The sequence below is a fragment of the Ovis canadensis genome, chromosome 6, assembly GCF_042477335.2.
Source record: "Ovis canadensis isolate MfBH-ARS-UI-01 breed Bighorn chromosome 6, ARS-UI_OviCan_v2, whole genome shotgun sequence".
NCBI lineage: Eukaryota > Metazoa > Chordata > Mammalia > Artiodactyla > Bovidae > Ovis > Ovis canadensis.
Genome location: NC_091250.1, coordinates 132575998 through 132589158, shown reverse-complemented (window position 1 = coordinate 132589158; position 13161 = coordinate 132575998). Strand labels below are relative to the sequence as shown.

The 13161-nt window shown below is 58.1% G+C and overlaps 1 protein-coding gene across 3 annotated transcripts in view; it reads left to right on the top strand.

Moving 5' to 3' along the window:
• The window catches only part of FAM193A (family with sequence similarity 193 member A), a 149326-nt gene that overhangs the window by 62342 nt on the left and 73823 nt on the right, over positions 1 to 13161 (top strand). For all 3 annotated transcript variants that reach the window (XM_069594895.1, XM_069594894.1, XM_069594896.1), the window contains exon 2: positions 3096 to 3341. In XM_069594895.1, the coding sequence (XP_069450996.1) occupies positions 3114 to 3341 (228 nt within the window). In that variant the 5' untranslated portion in view covers positions 3096 to 3113. The remainder of the gene's footprint in view (positions 1 to 3095; positions 3342 to 13161) is intronic.

The window sequence follows — 13161 nt, the reverse complement described above, 5'->3', positions numbered from 1 at the left end:
TCGTTGCAGACGCCTCCAGGAGCTGGCCCATGAATCTGTGGAGTGGGAGCTCTGCGCGGTGGCCTGGGGCGGGGCGGGAGGACGAGGCGGGGAGACAGGGCCAGACCGGCTGCCATGCTGAGCCGAGTCTCCGGGCGTCGGAGTGTTTGAAGTCTGTTCGGGACGCGTTTGCGCTCCGCCGTCTCCTTGTCTGGCTTCACAGACCGTGTCCCCAAGGGATTGCGCCCGCTCTCCAGGGTGTCTAGCTCCACGTTGTCTGGGTGGGTAATGCTCTTCACCTCTGCAGCCCGTCCTCTGCTGCCAGGGACCCCGTGCCCAGGTAGATGAGCCCCCAAAGTCTGACAGCTCTGCTCCCCTGCGCTCCCCTCACGTTTGATGACCACCCCAGAGTTCGTTGTTCTCACGCCAGGGTTTCTCTGTATGGAGAGACCCGGGTCACGCACTCCTTGCATGAGCTGCCTCCTCACAGGGCCTCCAGGCTGGCTGAGCAGCCCCAGCCCCGAGCCTCCCCTCCAGCCTCGAGCCTCCCCTCCAGCCTCGAGCCTCCCCTCCAGCCTGCGCCCTGTGCCGGAAGGACCCGTGTCCACAGCCGCCGCCCGCGCCAGCACCCCTCTGCCAGCTCTTCCCGTGGCTGCTTCGCCCCCGGGTCTCACTTAGCTCTGCTCTCATTAAGGCCACGCTGTCCTCGTCCGCTCTGCACCCTTGGCAACTCCGTGTCTGCACCCCGGCGGAGAAGCGCCGCGTGCAGCGGGCCGGCGGGCTTCTGTGTCTGCTGGTCCGACGTCGCTCAGGCCAGCGGGACCCGGGCGTCTGGCCCATGCACGGTCTGCGTCAGGCCCTGTGCCCGAGCCGCCCCCACTGAGGCGGCTCCACGCGCAGCCCAGCCTCTCTACTACCCCCGACGTCTGACCCCCTTCCCTGGGGCTCCGCCTTCTTAGCAGTTTCACCCCAGCCTCTTCGCGCCTTCCCTTCTCTCATCTCTCCTCCTCGCACGTTCTTTCTCCATGTCCAGATGTGAGCGAGGCCAGGCCCCGCGGCTCCCTGCCCGCTTCTGCTCTGTCCGCACCCCAAGGCTTCTGGCTCAGCCCCCCACTCGAGACGCCTCCTGAAGGAGGCCCTCGATGGCTGCAGTGACGGAGGCCATCGTCCTCAACCGCAGACGTTTTCCTTGCTCTCGCTGCTCAGTCGCTGCTGACGTTCCGACTTGAGAGCGCGGATGTCTTGCCTTGTCCTTGCGTTTGAGGAGTATTGCGCTCGCTCCCGGCAGGGATCTTGGCTTACTCACCGTGTGTCTCCGTGCCTGGGCCAGTGTCTTGCTCACAGTGGGTTCCCAGGAAGCCCTGTGGGGATGGACCCTGAGCTGGGTGCTCTCAATTCACTTCTGTCTCTTAACATTCTGGTTCTGCTGGGGACCTTTGTCACCTTGGGCCCAGCGTCTCCTGCTCTGGCTAGAAAGGCACCCTGCAGAGGTCTGAGGCCTGGGGCTGTTCCGCCAGCGATGGGCTTGGGACCCGTTGGGACAGAGAAGGGCAGCTGCTCCCGGGGGGCAGCTGAACGTGCTCAGCCATTAAGGTGAACGCCCTCAGACATGCAGGGGCTGCTGGGCTGGGTTGGTGAGGCCCAGGGCGCACCTGCGGGTGTGCTGGGTGTAAGCAGGTCTGATGGCTGGTCCTCGTAGGCGGGGAGGAACAGGGGTGACACTTCTGTGTCTTAGCGGCGCTGTCTCACCCTTGCAGTTACTCGTGCTCTCGTCTGCCCCGTCCGCCCCCTCGTCTGCTCACCGGCCCCTGGCCCCTCCAGGCCTTGCTGACAGCCTTTGGGGGCGCTCTGGCCGTGGTGGCGGCAGTTCTGTCAGTGCAGAGTCAGGCCAGCCAGCGGCGGTGTGCACCTCGGTGAGGACGGCAGGGGCAGCGCCGGGGCCGGGTGCAGAGCTGGGCTGCCAGCCGGGGGAGCGGGGGAGCGTGTGGGCAATGTTCCGGCCAGAATGGCCCCGGCAGGGTCCTGGTCTGCGGGCCCTCCACCTGGCGCCAGAGGCCGCTGTCCTCCATGCACTCTGCTCAGGAACCTTGGCTGGTGAGGCTGCGTCGGGAAGGCTGTGCCTGGCCTCCCTGCTCGCCTGCGGCCAGCTGTGCCTCTCTCAGCCACTCTCTGGGATTTGCAGGGTGGCTCCGCTAAGCGGCACGTGACGCCTCTGGGCTCCTGCCGATCTGGATTAACCCTTGGCTGCTGCTTGCTCACCTGGTGACTTCAGGCCTGTTTTAAACCTGGGCGCCTGTCTGTGTGTTTTATGGCTAATGTTATGTTTCTGATAGCAAGGTTGGCACTAGAGAGGATCGGGAGTCACGATCTTTCCTCTCCCTCCTGCCTACCCTCACCCTCCAGCTTAGGACCTGTTTGAAAAGCGGAGGTGGATAGTGAGGCTGGAGCTGAATTCGTAACTGCGGACACGCTTGGAGGGAGGCCGGTCTTGGATGTTTTCATGTGTGGCTGCTGTTAGGCTCCTAGATGTTTATCTTGACTTGAACTTGGGCAGCCCGCCTCAGAGGTGGCTTGGCTCTGTAGGTGCACTCAAGCTAGATTGCCGCCCCAGCCTTGAGCCCTGAGTGCAGACCCCTCTAGAACCGGGGCTTCGACCTCTGTTGCTGTTCGTGGCTGGACTGAGCAGCCTGTGGAATCTTAGGTCCTCAACCCAAGCCCTCATCAGTGAAAGCAAGGGGTCCTAACCACTAGACCCCTGAATTTTGGAATTCCCTGAACTTTGTTGATGGTTAAAAGAAAAACTGCCCGAGTGCTTTCTTAGTCTGAATTGAGGCTAACGCTTCCTAGCATGTGGGGGAAACACAGAAGGCTAGGTGAAGGGGTGAAGACAGACTTCTGCCTCCTCCTCAGATGTTCTTTCTGGTGTCGCTCTTTTGTTTGAGGTATGTATTATGAGTCTCTAGAACGCTCAGCACAGCTCCATCCACAGCGTCCCGGTTTGGTGTTTCTCAGTGTGGACGCGTGTGCACTGAAGTGTGAGAGCGGTAAGGTTTGAGTGGCCCTGGCTTTGTGGCTCATGTTTTGAAAACACTTTGTTTTTCTTTTTTCTGTTCCAGACTCCTTTTAATTTTGGCATGAATCATAGAACACCACCCTACCCTGCTGGGGATTACTGTCTTCTGTGCAGAAGTGAGCGGAAAGACTCTCCGTTCTTAGAGAGTGGCGTGAAGACCGCGAGCAAGCTGGCCCTGTCCGTGGCGCCCAAGGGCAGCAGCGCGCTGCACCTGCCGCTCTGGGTGTGCCCCGACTGCCGGCGGACCGTGGAGAAGGGCGAGCGCCACGGCGGCCCCGAGCAGCCGGCGGTGAGTGCCCGCGGGGCTGCGCCCGGCCCGGCGCCTCCTGCGCTGCCCGCAGGCCGGCCCGTCCGCGAGCTCGGCGGCCCACAGGGCGGGTCTCAGCGTTTCACAGCCGGTCGCAGGACTTTGGCGGTACAATCTGTTGAAACCTAGGCGGCTGTGTGTGCGCTCAGCCCTAGGTGATCCCGCTGCTGGTGACCCTCCATGAGCTTCTCTCCCAGATGCGTTCTTAGGCCAGGCCCCCCGCCCCACTCTGCCCCTCCCTTTTCAAGCCTCAGCTCAGTGGAGCCTTCTTGAGAGCATCAGCATCTTCAGCCCAGACAGCGTCTTCGTGGGCCCTGGTTCCGAAAGGCCTTTGGTTTTTCTTCTTGAAGCAATTCATGGCTGTGCTGGGTCTTGGCGGCTGCCCTTGGGCCCCATCCGGCGTGGAGCGCAGGGGGCTGCGGGCTGCGGGCTTCCGCTGCGGTTCTTGCCATTGTAGAGCACACGCTGGCGGGCACGCGGGCTCTGGAGCGGTGGTGCTCGTCGGGCTTAGTCACCCCGTGGCATGTGGGACCTTCCCAGACCAGGGATTAAACCCGTGTCCCCTGCACTGGCCGGCAGAGCCTTAGACGCTGGACCACCATGGGGTCCCGAAAGGGCTTTCAGACCTGGCCTTTGGGATCTGGAGGGAGTTGCCTTGCAGCCGTGCGAGGCCCCGCGCTCTCAGCCATCTGTACCTTTGATCCCCGCCTGCTGACTGTTTCTGAGCAGTGGTCTCTGTGCTCCTGCCCCTGCATGCGGCTGTGGCAGCCCCCCCGCCCCCCCCGCCCCCGGCACTTCCTGCTTCCTGCCCTGAGGCTGCTGTCCACTTGAGCCCCTACTCAGGCCCGCTGCCGCCTGGTGGAAACCCCCTCCCTGCCTTCCGCTGAGCTGTGGCTTCTGTTTGAGGGTTTCCCGGGAGGCAGCGCCAGCTCACGCGCCGGCTCCTGGCGTAGAGCTGCAACAGCTGCAGCTCAGAGCCCCGTCGCTGTCAGAACAGGAGTGGGCTTCTCACTGGTGTGGCTCCTGCGCAGCCCTCTTTCCTGCCCTGCTCTCCTCAGCGCTGCTTTCTAATGTGCTGTGTACCTAACGCGCTCACTTTGTCTTTCCTTCACTGGGATATGCGCTCCAAGAGGGCAGCTCTTTCTGTGTATTTTCTCGCCAGAAGCAGGGCTCGGTTAGTCAGTTCAGTCCTCAGTTGTGTCCCAGGGACTGCAGTGCGCCAGGCCTCCCTGTCCATCACCAGCTCTGCCCTCAGACATCTTGGGCACCAGAACGAGTGGATGAGCGCGTGAAGAAATGAGCGGATACAGGATGAGAGACTAAAAGGCTGGCCCGGGCGGCCTTAGCTTCTTCACCTGCAGAGCTTTGTGCTTTTAGCACCTTATTTCACTCTCGTTTCCTTTCTTGTCCACTTTAAGTGTTTGGTCTTTTTTCAGTTTTGTAGTAGTTCAGTCAGTCGTGTCCAACTCTCTGCGACCCCATGGACGGCGGCACACCAGGCCTCCCTGTCCATCACCATCTCCCGGAGCTGCACAAACTCATGTCCATCGAGTCGGTGATGCCATCCAGCCATCTCATCTCTGTCAGTCCGTCTGTTCTTGCCCTCAGCCTCCCCCAGCACCAGTCTTTTCTAACAAGTCAGCCCTTCGCATCAGGTGGCCAAAGTATTAGAGCTTCAGCTTCAGCATCAGTCCTTCCAATGAATATTCAGGATTGATTTCCTTTAGGATTGACTGGTTTGATCTCCTTGCAGTCCAAGGGCCAAGTCCAACTTCTCCAGCACCACAGTTCAAAAGCATGAATGCCTTGGCGCTCAGCCTTCTTAATGTTCTGACTCTCACATCCGTACGTGACTGCTGCAAACACCATAGCTTTGACCATACGGACCTTTGTCCGCAGAGTGGCGTCTCTGCTTTTGAATGTGCTGTCGAGGTTTGCCCTCAGCTGCTTAATGGAGGTCTGTTTAGCATTCCTGATACTTGTTTGCTCTCTGTTCGCTTCCAGTGGGCGTTCTTGAGTCTCCCCCAGCTCACGCATTCTCTTTGCTCCCCGAGCTTTCCTGTCTTCGGCTCCTGTTTCCAGTCCAACTCCTCTGCAGCGGCCTGACTGCCTTGGGGGAATAGTTGCTCTGTCCGTCCTGGTTTGGAGGCAAGTGGAAAGGCCTGGCATGGCCCATCAGTCTTTCCAGGATGAGAGTGTCGTTTCCTGACTCTCATTTTGCCTGGACGATGCATCCGCAGATGAGACTTCTCTCCTCATCAGAAAGTGGTCCTGGGGGCCCCCGAGGCGTCATGTCAGCCAGCGCCTGTGGGTTTAAACCTTCTGCTGCTATTGTGTGGTGGGCTTCTGTGTTCAAGCTGCTTAAGACTGCTGAACGTTGTTTTTCCCCAGTGAGACGTAACTGACATCTAGTAAAGCCCACCCATCTGGAGCGTATGTGTGGTTCCCTGGGTTCTGAGAGGTTGGTGCAGTCGTGTGCACACTGTCACCACGGCTGAGACACGGAGCCCCCAGATGGCGCCCTGCCCGCTGGGTGGTGGCCCTCCCCCCGCAGCCCCTGGCGCGGCCTCTGTCCGCGAGGCTCTGCTGCCTCCAGGGCGCCGCGTGTGCCGCTTCGCCTGGTGGAACGCTCCGAGCGTTGTGCGCCTTGTTTCCACTGCGTGAGCTGTAGAGACAGGCTGCAGCTGTGTGGGCCTGCTCATCGTCGGTGTGTGTTTCTGTCATCCCCAGACTTGGACTGCTCTGAGGCGAGCTGTTGTGAGCGTCCTTGCGCAGGTCTCTCTGCAGACAGCCTCTGTATGCGCTACTGGCCTGGTTTGCTCCGGTCTGGTTGAGAACTTGGCATCTGCCTGTGAAGGGAATCAGCCTCATTGAGGCGCCTGGAAGGCGTCCTGTCTTGTAGTCTTTTGGAGCCTCGTAAAGTGAGTTGAGATGTGCTGCTGCTCCTGGTCTTCTCTGGAGAGTTTGTTCAGTGGTGGTGGGGGGGTGTGTGGTGGTGGGGGCGTGTGCAGGGTCAGTGGTGTGTATGGTGTTGGTGGGGTGTATGTATTGTAGTGGCAGTGGTGTGTAGTGGTGGCGGGGGTGTGTGTATATAGTGGGGTGTGTCTGTAGCGGGAGTGGGGGTGTGTGTATATAGTGGGGTATGTGTGTGTAGTGGTGGCGGGGGTGTGTATATATAGTGGGGTGTGTGTGTGTATATAGTGGGGTATGTGTGTGTGTAGCGGTGGCGGGGGTGTGTGTATATGGGGGGTGTATATAGTGGGGCGTGTTTATATAGTGGGGTGTGTGTATATAGTGGGGTGTGTGTGTATATAGTGGGGTGTGTGTATATAGTGGGGTGTGTGTATATGGTGGGGTATGTGTGTGTGTAGCGGTGGCGGGGGTGTGTGTATATGGGGGGGTGTATATAGTGGGGCGTGTTTATACAGTGGGGGGTGTGTATATAGTGGGGGGTGTGTGTGTGTGTGTGTAGTGGTTATGTGTATACTGTACACGGCATCAGTTCAGTTCAGTCGATCAGTTGTGTCCGACTCCCCCCATGAATCGCAGCATGCCAGGCCTCCCTGTCCATCACCATCTCCTGGAGTTCACTCAGATTCACGCCCATCGAATCACTGATGCCATCCACCCATCTCGTCCTCGGTCATCCCCTTCTCCTCCTGCCCCCAATTCCTCCCAGCATCAGAGTCTTTTCCAATGAGTCAACTCTTCGCATGAGGTGGTCAGAGTACTGGAGTTTCATCTTTAGCATCAGTCCTTCCAAAGAAATCCCAGGGCTGATCTCCTTCAGAATGGACTGGTTGGATCTCCTTGCAGTCCAAGGGACTCTCAAGAGTCTTCTCCAACACCACAGTTCAAAAGCATCAATTCTTCGGCACTCAGCCTTCTCCACAGTCCAACTCTCACATCCATACATGACCACAGGAAAAACCATAGCCTTGACTAGACGGACCTTAGTCGGCAAAGTAATGTCTCTGCTTTTAAATATACCATCTAGGTTGGTCATAAATTTTCTTCCAAGGAGTAAGCGTCTTTTAATTTCATGGCTGCAGTCACCATCTGCAGCGATTTTGGAGCCCTAAAAAATAAAGTCTGACACTGTTTCCACTGTTTCCCCATCTATTTCCCATGAAGTGATGGGACCAGATGCCATGATCTTCGTTTTCTGAATGTTGAGCTTTAAGCCAACTTCCTCTTTCACTTTCATCAAGAGGCTTTTTAGTTCCTCTTCACTTTCTGCCATAAGGGTGGTGTCATCTGCATATCTGAGGTTATTGATATTTCTCCTGGCAATCTTGATTCCAGCTTGTGCTTCTTCCAGCCCAGCGTTTCTCATGATGTACTCTGCATAGAAGTTAAATAAGCAGGGTGACACTATACGGCCTTGATGTACTCCTTTTCCTATTTGGAACCAGTCTGTTGTTCCATGTCCAGTTCTAACTGTTGCTTCTTGACCCGCATACAGATTTCTCAAGAGGCAGGTCAGGTGGTCTGGTGTTGCCATCTCTTTCAGAATTTTCCACAGTTTATTGTGATCCACACAGTCAAAGGCTTTGGCATAGTCAATAAAGCAAAAATAGATGTTTTTCTGGAACTCTCTTTTTCCATGATCCAGCAGATGTTGGCAATTTGATCTCTGGTTCCTCTGCCTTTTCTAAAACCGGCTTGAACATCAGGAGTTCACGGATCACGTATTGCTGAAGCCTGGCTTGGAGAATTTTGAGCATGACTTTACTAGCATGTGAGATGAGTGCAGTTGTGCGGTAGTTTGAGCATTCTTTGGCATTGCCTTGTCGGTGGTGGTGTGTGTAGTGGCAGTGGTGTGTAGTGGTGGCGGGGGTGTGTGTATATAGTGGTGGTGTGTGCGGTGGTGGCGGGGGTGGTCCTTCTCCTGTGGGGGCAGTGCCAGGCCGCTCCTGCAGAGGTGTTGGGCGAGGCTGGCCCTGGAGCTGGCACGGCCCCGCGTCTCAGGCGCTGCCCCATGCTGGTGTGGGCTGGGCTGGGGCTCTCCCGACGCCCCGGGCCTCTTCTGCGGCCCCTTCTCCCTCCCCCGCCCTGTGTCTGGGGCCAGGTGTGCCTGCCTGCTGACCCTGCCCTGAGGTGGGGCGTCTGAGGGTCTGGGCTGGGGCCCCAGCAGGGAAGGCCTGCGCTTGCTTGAGGAGAAGGCTGGCCACCCTTGGCCTCGGGCACTCGCTGTGAGTGCAGCTGGGCCTCTGTGCTGCCCCCTCGGCCAGCGCCCCTGGGCCTGGCACTGTCGGGCGGGCCTAAGCCTCGGGCGTGGGGGCCGTGCCAGTGTCCCCTTGGTCAGGGACATGCTGAGCGAGGCCCACGGACCCAGTGCTGAACGCGCTCCGTCTCCAGAGGCCATGCCCGGCCTCCCCGCTCCACGCCTTCCCGCCCTACAGGCCTCGGTCAGAGCCTGGTGCCGAGACCATGTCCTGCGTGGACACCGAGAAGCCTCGGTTTCAGATGTCCACCTGGATCCCAGCTCTCCGGTCACGGGCTTGAGTGTGTCTGTCCCAGGGGTCTCCGCCCTCCCCAGCCCTCCCCCGGCCCCAGCGCCTCCGCCTGGGCCTGCTGCCCGCTGCCCACCAGCCCGCTGGGTCCTGCCTGATGGGAGGGGCCCGGCCTGGAGTGCTGCCCTGGCCACCCCGCTGGGCCCGGGACTGCCCCGGCCCCGCTAACACTCCACGGCCTCCCTGCGGCCAAGGAGCCCACCTCCTGGGTGTGACCCCCAGGGCCCAGGTGGCCGGTGGTGCTCGTCCTTCCCTCCTCCGGCCCAGGCCCCGCCTGCGCGCCCGCCTCCAGCCTCACTCCCCCCACCGCCGCCCCCGGGTCACAGCCTCCTGCCTTCTCCACAGCGGTGCAGGGCTGGGGGGTGCATTTTGAACTTTTGCTTCAGTTTCTTGAACAGATAAGACGTTTTCCGTTTGTTTTCAAGTCGTGTATGTGTGTGTAGTCACTCCGTCGTGCCTGACTCTCTGTGACCCTGTGGACTGTAGCCTGCCAGGCTCCTCCGTCCACGGGATTCTCCGGAGAAGAATCCTGGGGCGGGTTACCGTTTCCTTCTCTGGGGGATCTTCCCAGACCAGGGGTCGCACCCGGGTCTCCCGCAGCGCAGGTGGCTTCTTTACCGCCTGAGCCCCCGGGGCAGCCCCTGTTCAAGTGAGCTGCGGTGAAGAGGTGTCGGTCTGTGTGCGGGGGTCTGCTGCGGTTGCTGCCGTGCCTGTGGATGCAGCACTCTGCTCCTCACATTTGTGCTTTTTCTTTCCTGTTTTTAGCCAGTCTCGCTGGAAGCCTGTCAGTTGTGTCTCCAAAGAGGAGCTGGAAAAGCTTTAGAAACCTCTGTCTTCCACTCCGCTCCATTCGGGACTGCTGCTGTGTGTGCGGGGGGCGGTGTCTGGGTGCCAGCCGCTCCCGGCCCCTCCGTGCCCCCAGCGTCCTCTCCGCCCTCACGGAGACTCCACTGCTGGCAGGCGTGCTCCACGCTGCTCCTCCCCAGGGGCCCTGCTCTGCTCAGGGTGCTGGAGGTGGTGATGGCAGGTGCCGCCGGGTCCCGCGTTGCAGATAGACACCGTCAGTCGTGGGCCTGGCTCCCCCGGTTCCTTGTTCTAGGGAGCAGGGCACAGACGCCACGGTAAGGCAGGGCCACGACAGTGTGGGGACTCCCCATCTTCCAGGCCTCTTCCGAGGGCGGGGAGCTGGAGCTGCGTGCCAGTTGCTTTAGGGACGTGGCCCTCCTGTGCCCGTCTTACCCGGAGACCGGGGGGCACCTGCCCGCTCTGCCTGCCTGCGCCTGCACAGGAGGATGGGCACAGCATGCGCGCACGGGTGGCCCATCCTGCACAGCAGCGGCCCCGCCGAGGCGCCCGCAGAGCTGGCGGGTCTTTCTCGGTGGCTGCTCCCCTGCCTTTCTGCGTGGGGTTCTTCCCCATCAGTGTTTACGATTCTGCCGTCACGTGTGCTGGAAACCTGCTTGCTGCTCTGTATTTTGAATTGCTAGTAGTATGGGCTCAACTTTAAGTGTTGTCCAATCGTGGTTATTTCTGTTTTCAACAATGAATTGTTTTAGAAGTATTTGTAGGTATCCAAACCTATCTCTTGGATTACTTGCAGTCATACTGACTTTTAACTTACTGCTGTCACTGTTGAGCCTCGTGGCGTGTCTTAGAGTGGTTCCTCGTCAGTCAGACACACTGATATGTGGTGGTGGTTGTCCGGTCGCCCATCCATGCCCAACTCTGTGCCACCCCCAAAGACTGCCGCGTGCCAGGCCTTGCTGCCCCTCGCATCTCCCGAGGTCTGCCGTGGTTCATGTCCGTTGCACTGGGGATGCCGTCCAACCTTCTGCCCTCAGTCTTTCCCAGCATGAGGGGCTTTTCCAGTGAGTTGGCTGTTCACATCAGATGACCCAGATACTGGAGCTTCAGCGTCAGTCCTTCCAACGAGGATTCAGGGTTGACTTCCCGTAAGATTGACTGGCTGGACCTCCTTGCTGTTCAGGGGACTCTCAGGCATCTTCTCCAGCACCACAGCTCAGAGGCATCAGTCCTTTGGCGTCTGCCTTCTTCATGGTCCAGCTCTCACAGCCGTACGTGACCTCTGGGAAGACCATGGCCTTGACTAGACCGACTTTTGCCCGCAGGGTAATGTCTCTGCCTCCCGACACGCTGTCTGGGCGTGTGACGGCGTTCCTGCCAGGAAGCAGTCGCCTTCTGGCTTCATGGCTGCCGTCACTGTCCGCAGGGATTCTGAGCTCAGGAGGAGGAACTCTGCACGGCTCCCGCAGTTTCCCCTTCTATTTGCCGTGAAACAGTGGGGCTGGGAGCCATGGTTGTGGCTTCTTTCACCTTGAGCTTTAAGCTGCTGTCTCGTGCTTCACCCTCATCAAGGGGCTCTTTAGTCCCTCTTCACTTTCTCCACCAGAGTGGCGTCTTCCACCTCTCTGAGGTTGCCGGTGTTTCTCCCGCCTGTCTGGATTCCAGCTTGTAGCTCATCCACCCGGCGTTTCTCGCGATGTGCTCCGCGTGCGGGTTAGGCAGGATGGCAGCAGGCAGCCCTGTCGCAATCGTTTCTGTCTTGAACCGGTCGTTTCACACAGGGCTCTAACTGCTGCTTCTCGGCCCGCACGCACGTCTCTCAGGAGACAGGCAAGACGCCTGGCATCCCCATCTCTTTAAGAGCTTTCCACAGATCGTTTCGATCCATACAGTCAAAGACTTTAGCATAGTCAGTGAAACAGGTAGATTTTTTCTGGAATTCCCTTGCTTTCTCTATGATCCGGGGAATGTTGGCAATTTGATCTCTGGTTCCTCTTCCCTTTCTAAAACCAGCTTGGACATATGGAAGTTCTTGGTTTGCACGATGCTAAGGCCTAGCATGCAGACTTTTAAGCACGACCGTCCTAGCATGGGAGATGAGTGCGACTGCCCAGTGGTTAGCGCATTCTTTAGTGCTGCCCCTCTTGGGAACTGGGATGAGGACTGACCTTTTCCAGTCCCGTGGCCACTGCTGGGTCTTCCAGATTTGCTTACGTATTGAATACAACACCTCGATGGCGTCACCCTTTCCCGGTTTTGAGTGACTCTACTGGAATCCCGCCGCCTCCGCTGGCTTCACCACCAGCAGTACTTCCTAAGGCCCGCTTGGCTTCGCTTTCCGGAATGTCTGGCTCTGGCTGGCCGGCCGCACAGGCGCAGTGATCCAGGTCATCAGCATCTGTTCTGTGCAGTTCCATGTGTTCGTCCCATCTCTTGCTGGCCTCCCCAGCGTCTGCAGGCCTCTGCCGTCTCTGTCCTTCATTGTGCCACCCTTGGCCAAATGTCCCCTTTCCCTTTTTCCTGCGGAGTCTCGGGCTTCCTGCTTTTGTTGCTTCCTTCCAGCTTTGTGCAGTGCTCGCTGAAGAAGGCCTTCTCGCCTCTCTGTGCTGCTCTTTGGAGCTCTGCGCACAATGGGGTGCGCCTTTCTCCTCCTCCCTCACTTTCCACTTCTCTCCTTCTTACAGCTGTTTGCAGGGCCTACTCAGAGACCCACTGTGCCTTCTGGTTCTTCCTTCTCTTTGGGATGGCTTTGTTTGCTTGCCTTGCTGTACAGTATTACAGATCTCCATCCATAGTTCTTCAGGAACACGATTAACAGGATCCAATCCCTTGAATCTATTCATTGCCCCCCCCTGCATATTCACAGGGATTTGATTTAAGTTGTACCTGGCTGGTCTAGTGGTTTTCCCTGCTCTGTTTAGTTTTAGTCTGAATTCTGCTATGAGAAGCTGATGATCTGAGCCACAGTCAGCTCCAGGTCTTGTTTTTGCTGACTGTATACAGCTTCTCCATCTTTGGCTACAAAGAACGTAATCAGTTTGATTTTGGTATTGACCATTTGGTGATGTCCATGTGTAAAGTTGTCTCTTGTGTTGTTGAAAAAAGGTATTTGCTGTGACCAGTGCGTTCTCTTGGCAGAATTCAGTTAGCCTTTGCCCTGCTTTATTTTGTTCTCCAAGGCCTAACTTGCCAGTTAACTTCAGGTATCTCTTGACTTCCTACTTTTGCATTCCAGTCCCCAGTGATGAATAGGACATATCTTTTTTTGCTGTTAGTTCTAGCAGGTCTTCTCTGTCTTCATAGAACTGTTCAACTTCAGCTTCTTTGCCATCAGTGGTAGGGGCATCAGTTCAGTCGCTCGGTCATGTCTGACTCTTTGCGACCCCATGGACTGCGGCACACCGTGCTTCCCTGTCCATCATCAACTCCCGGAGCCTGCTCAGACTCACGTCCGAGTTGGTGATGCCATCCAGACATCTCGT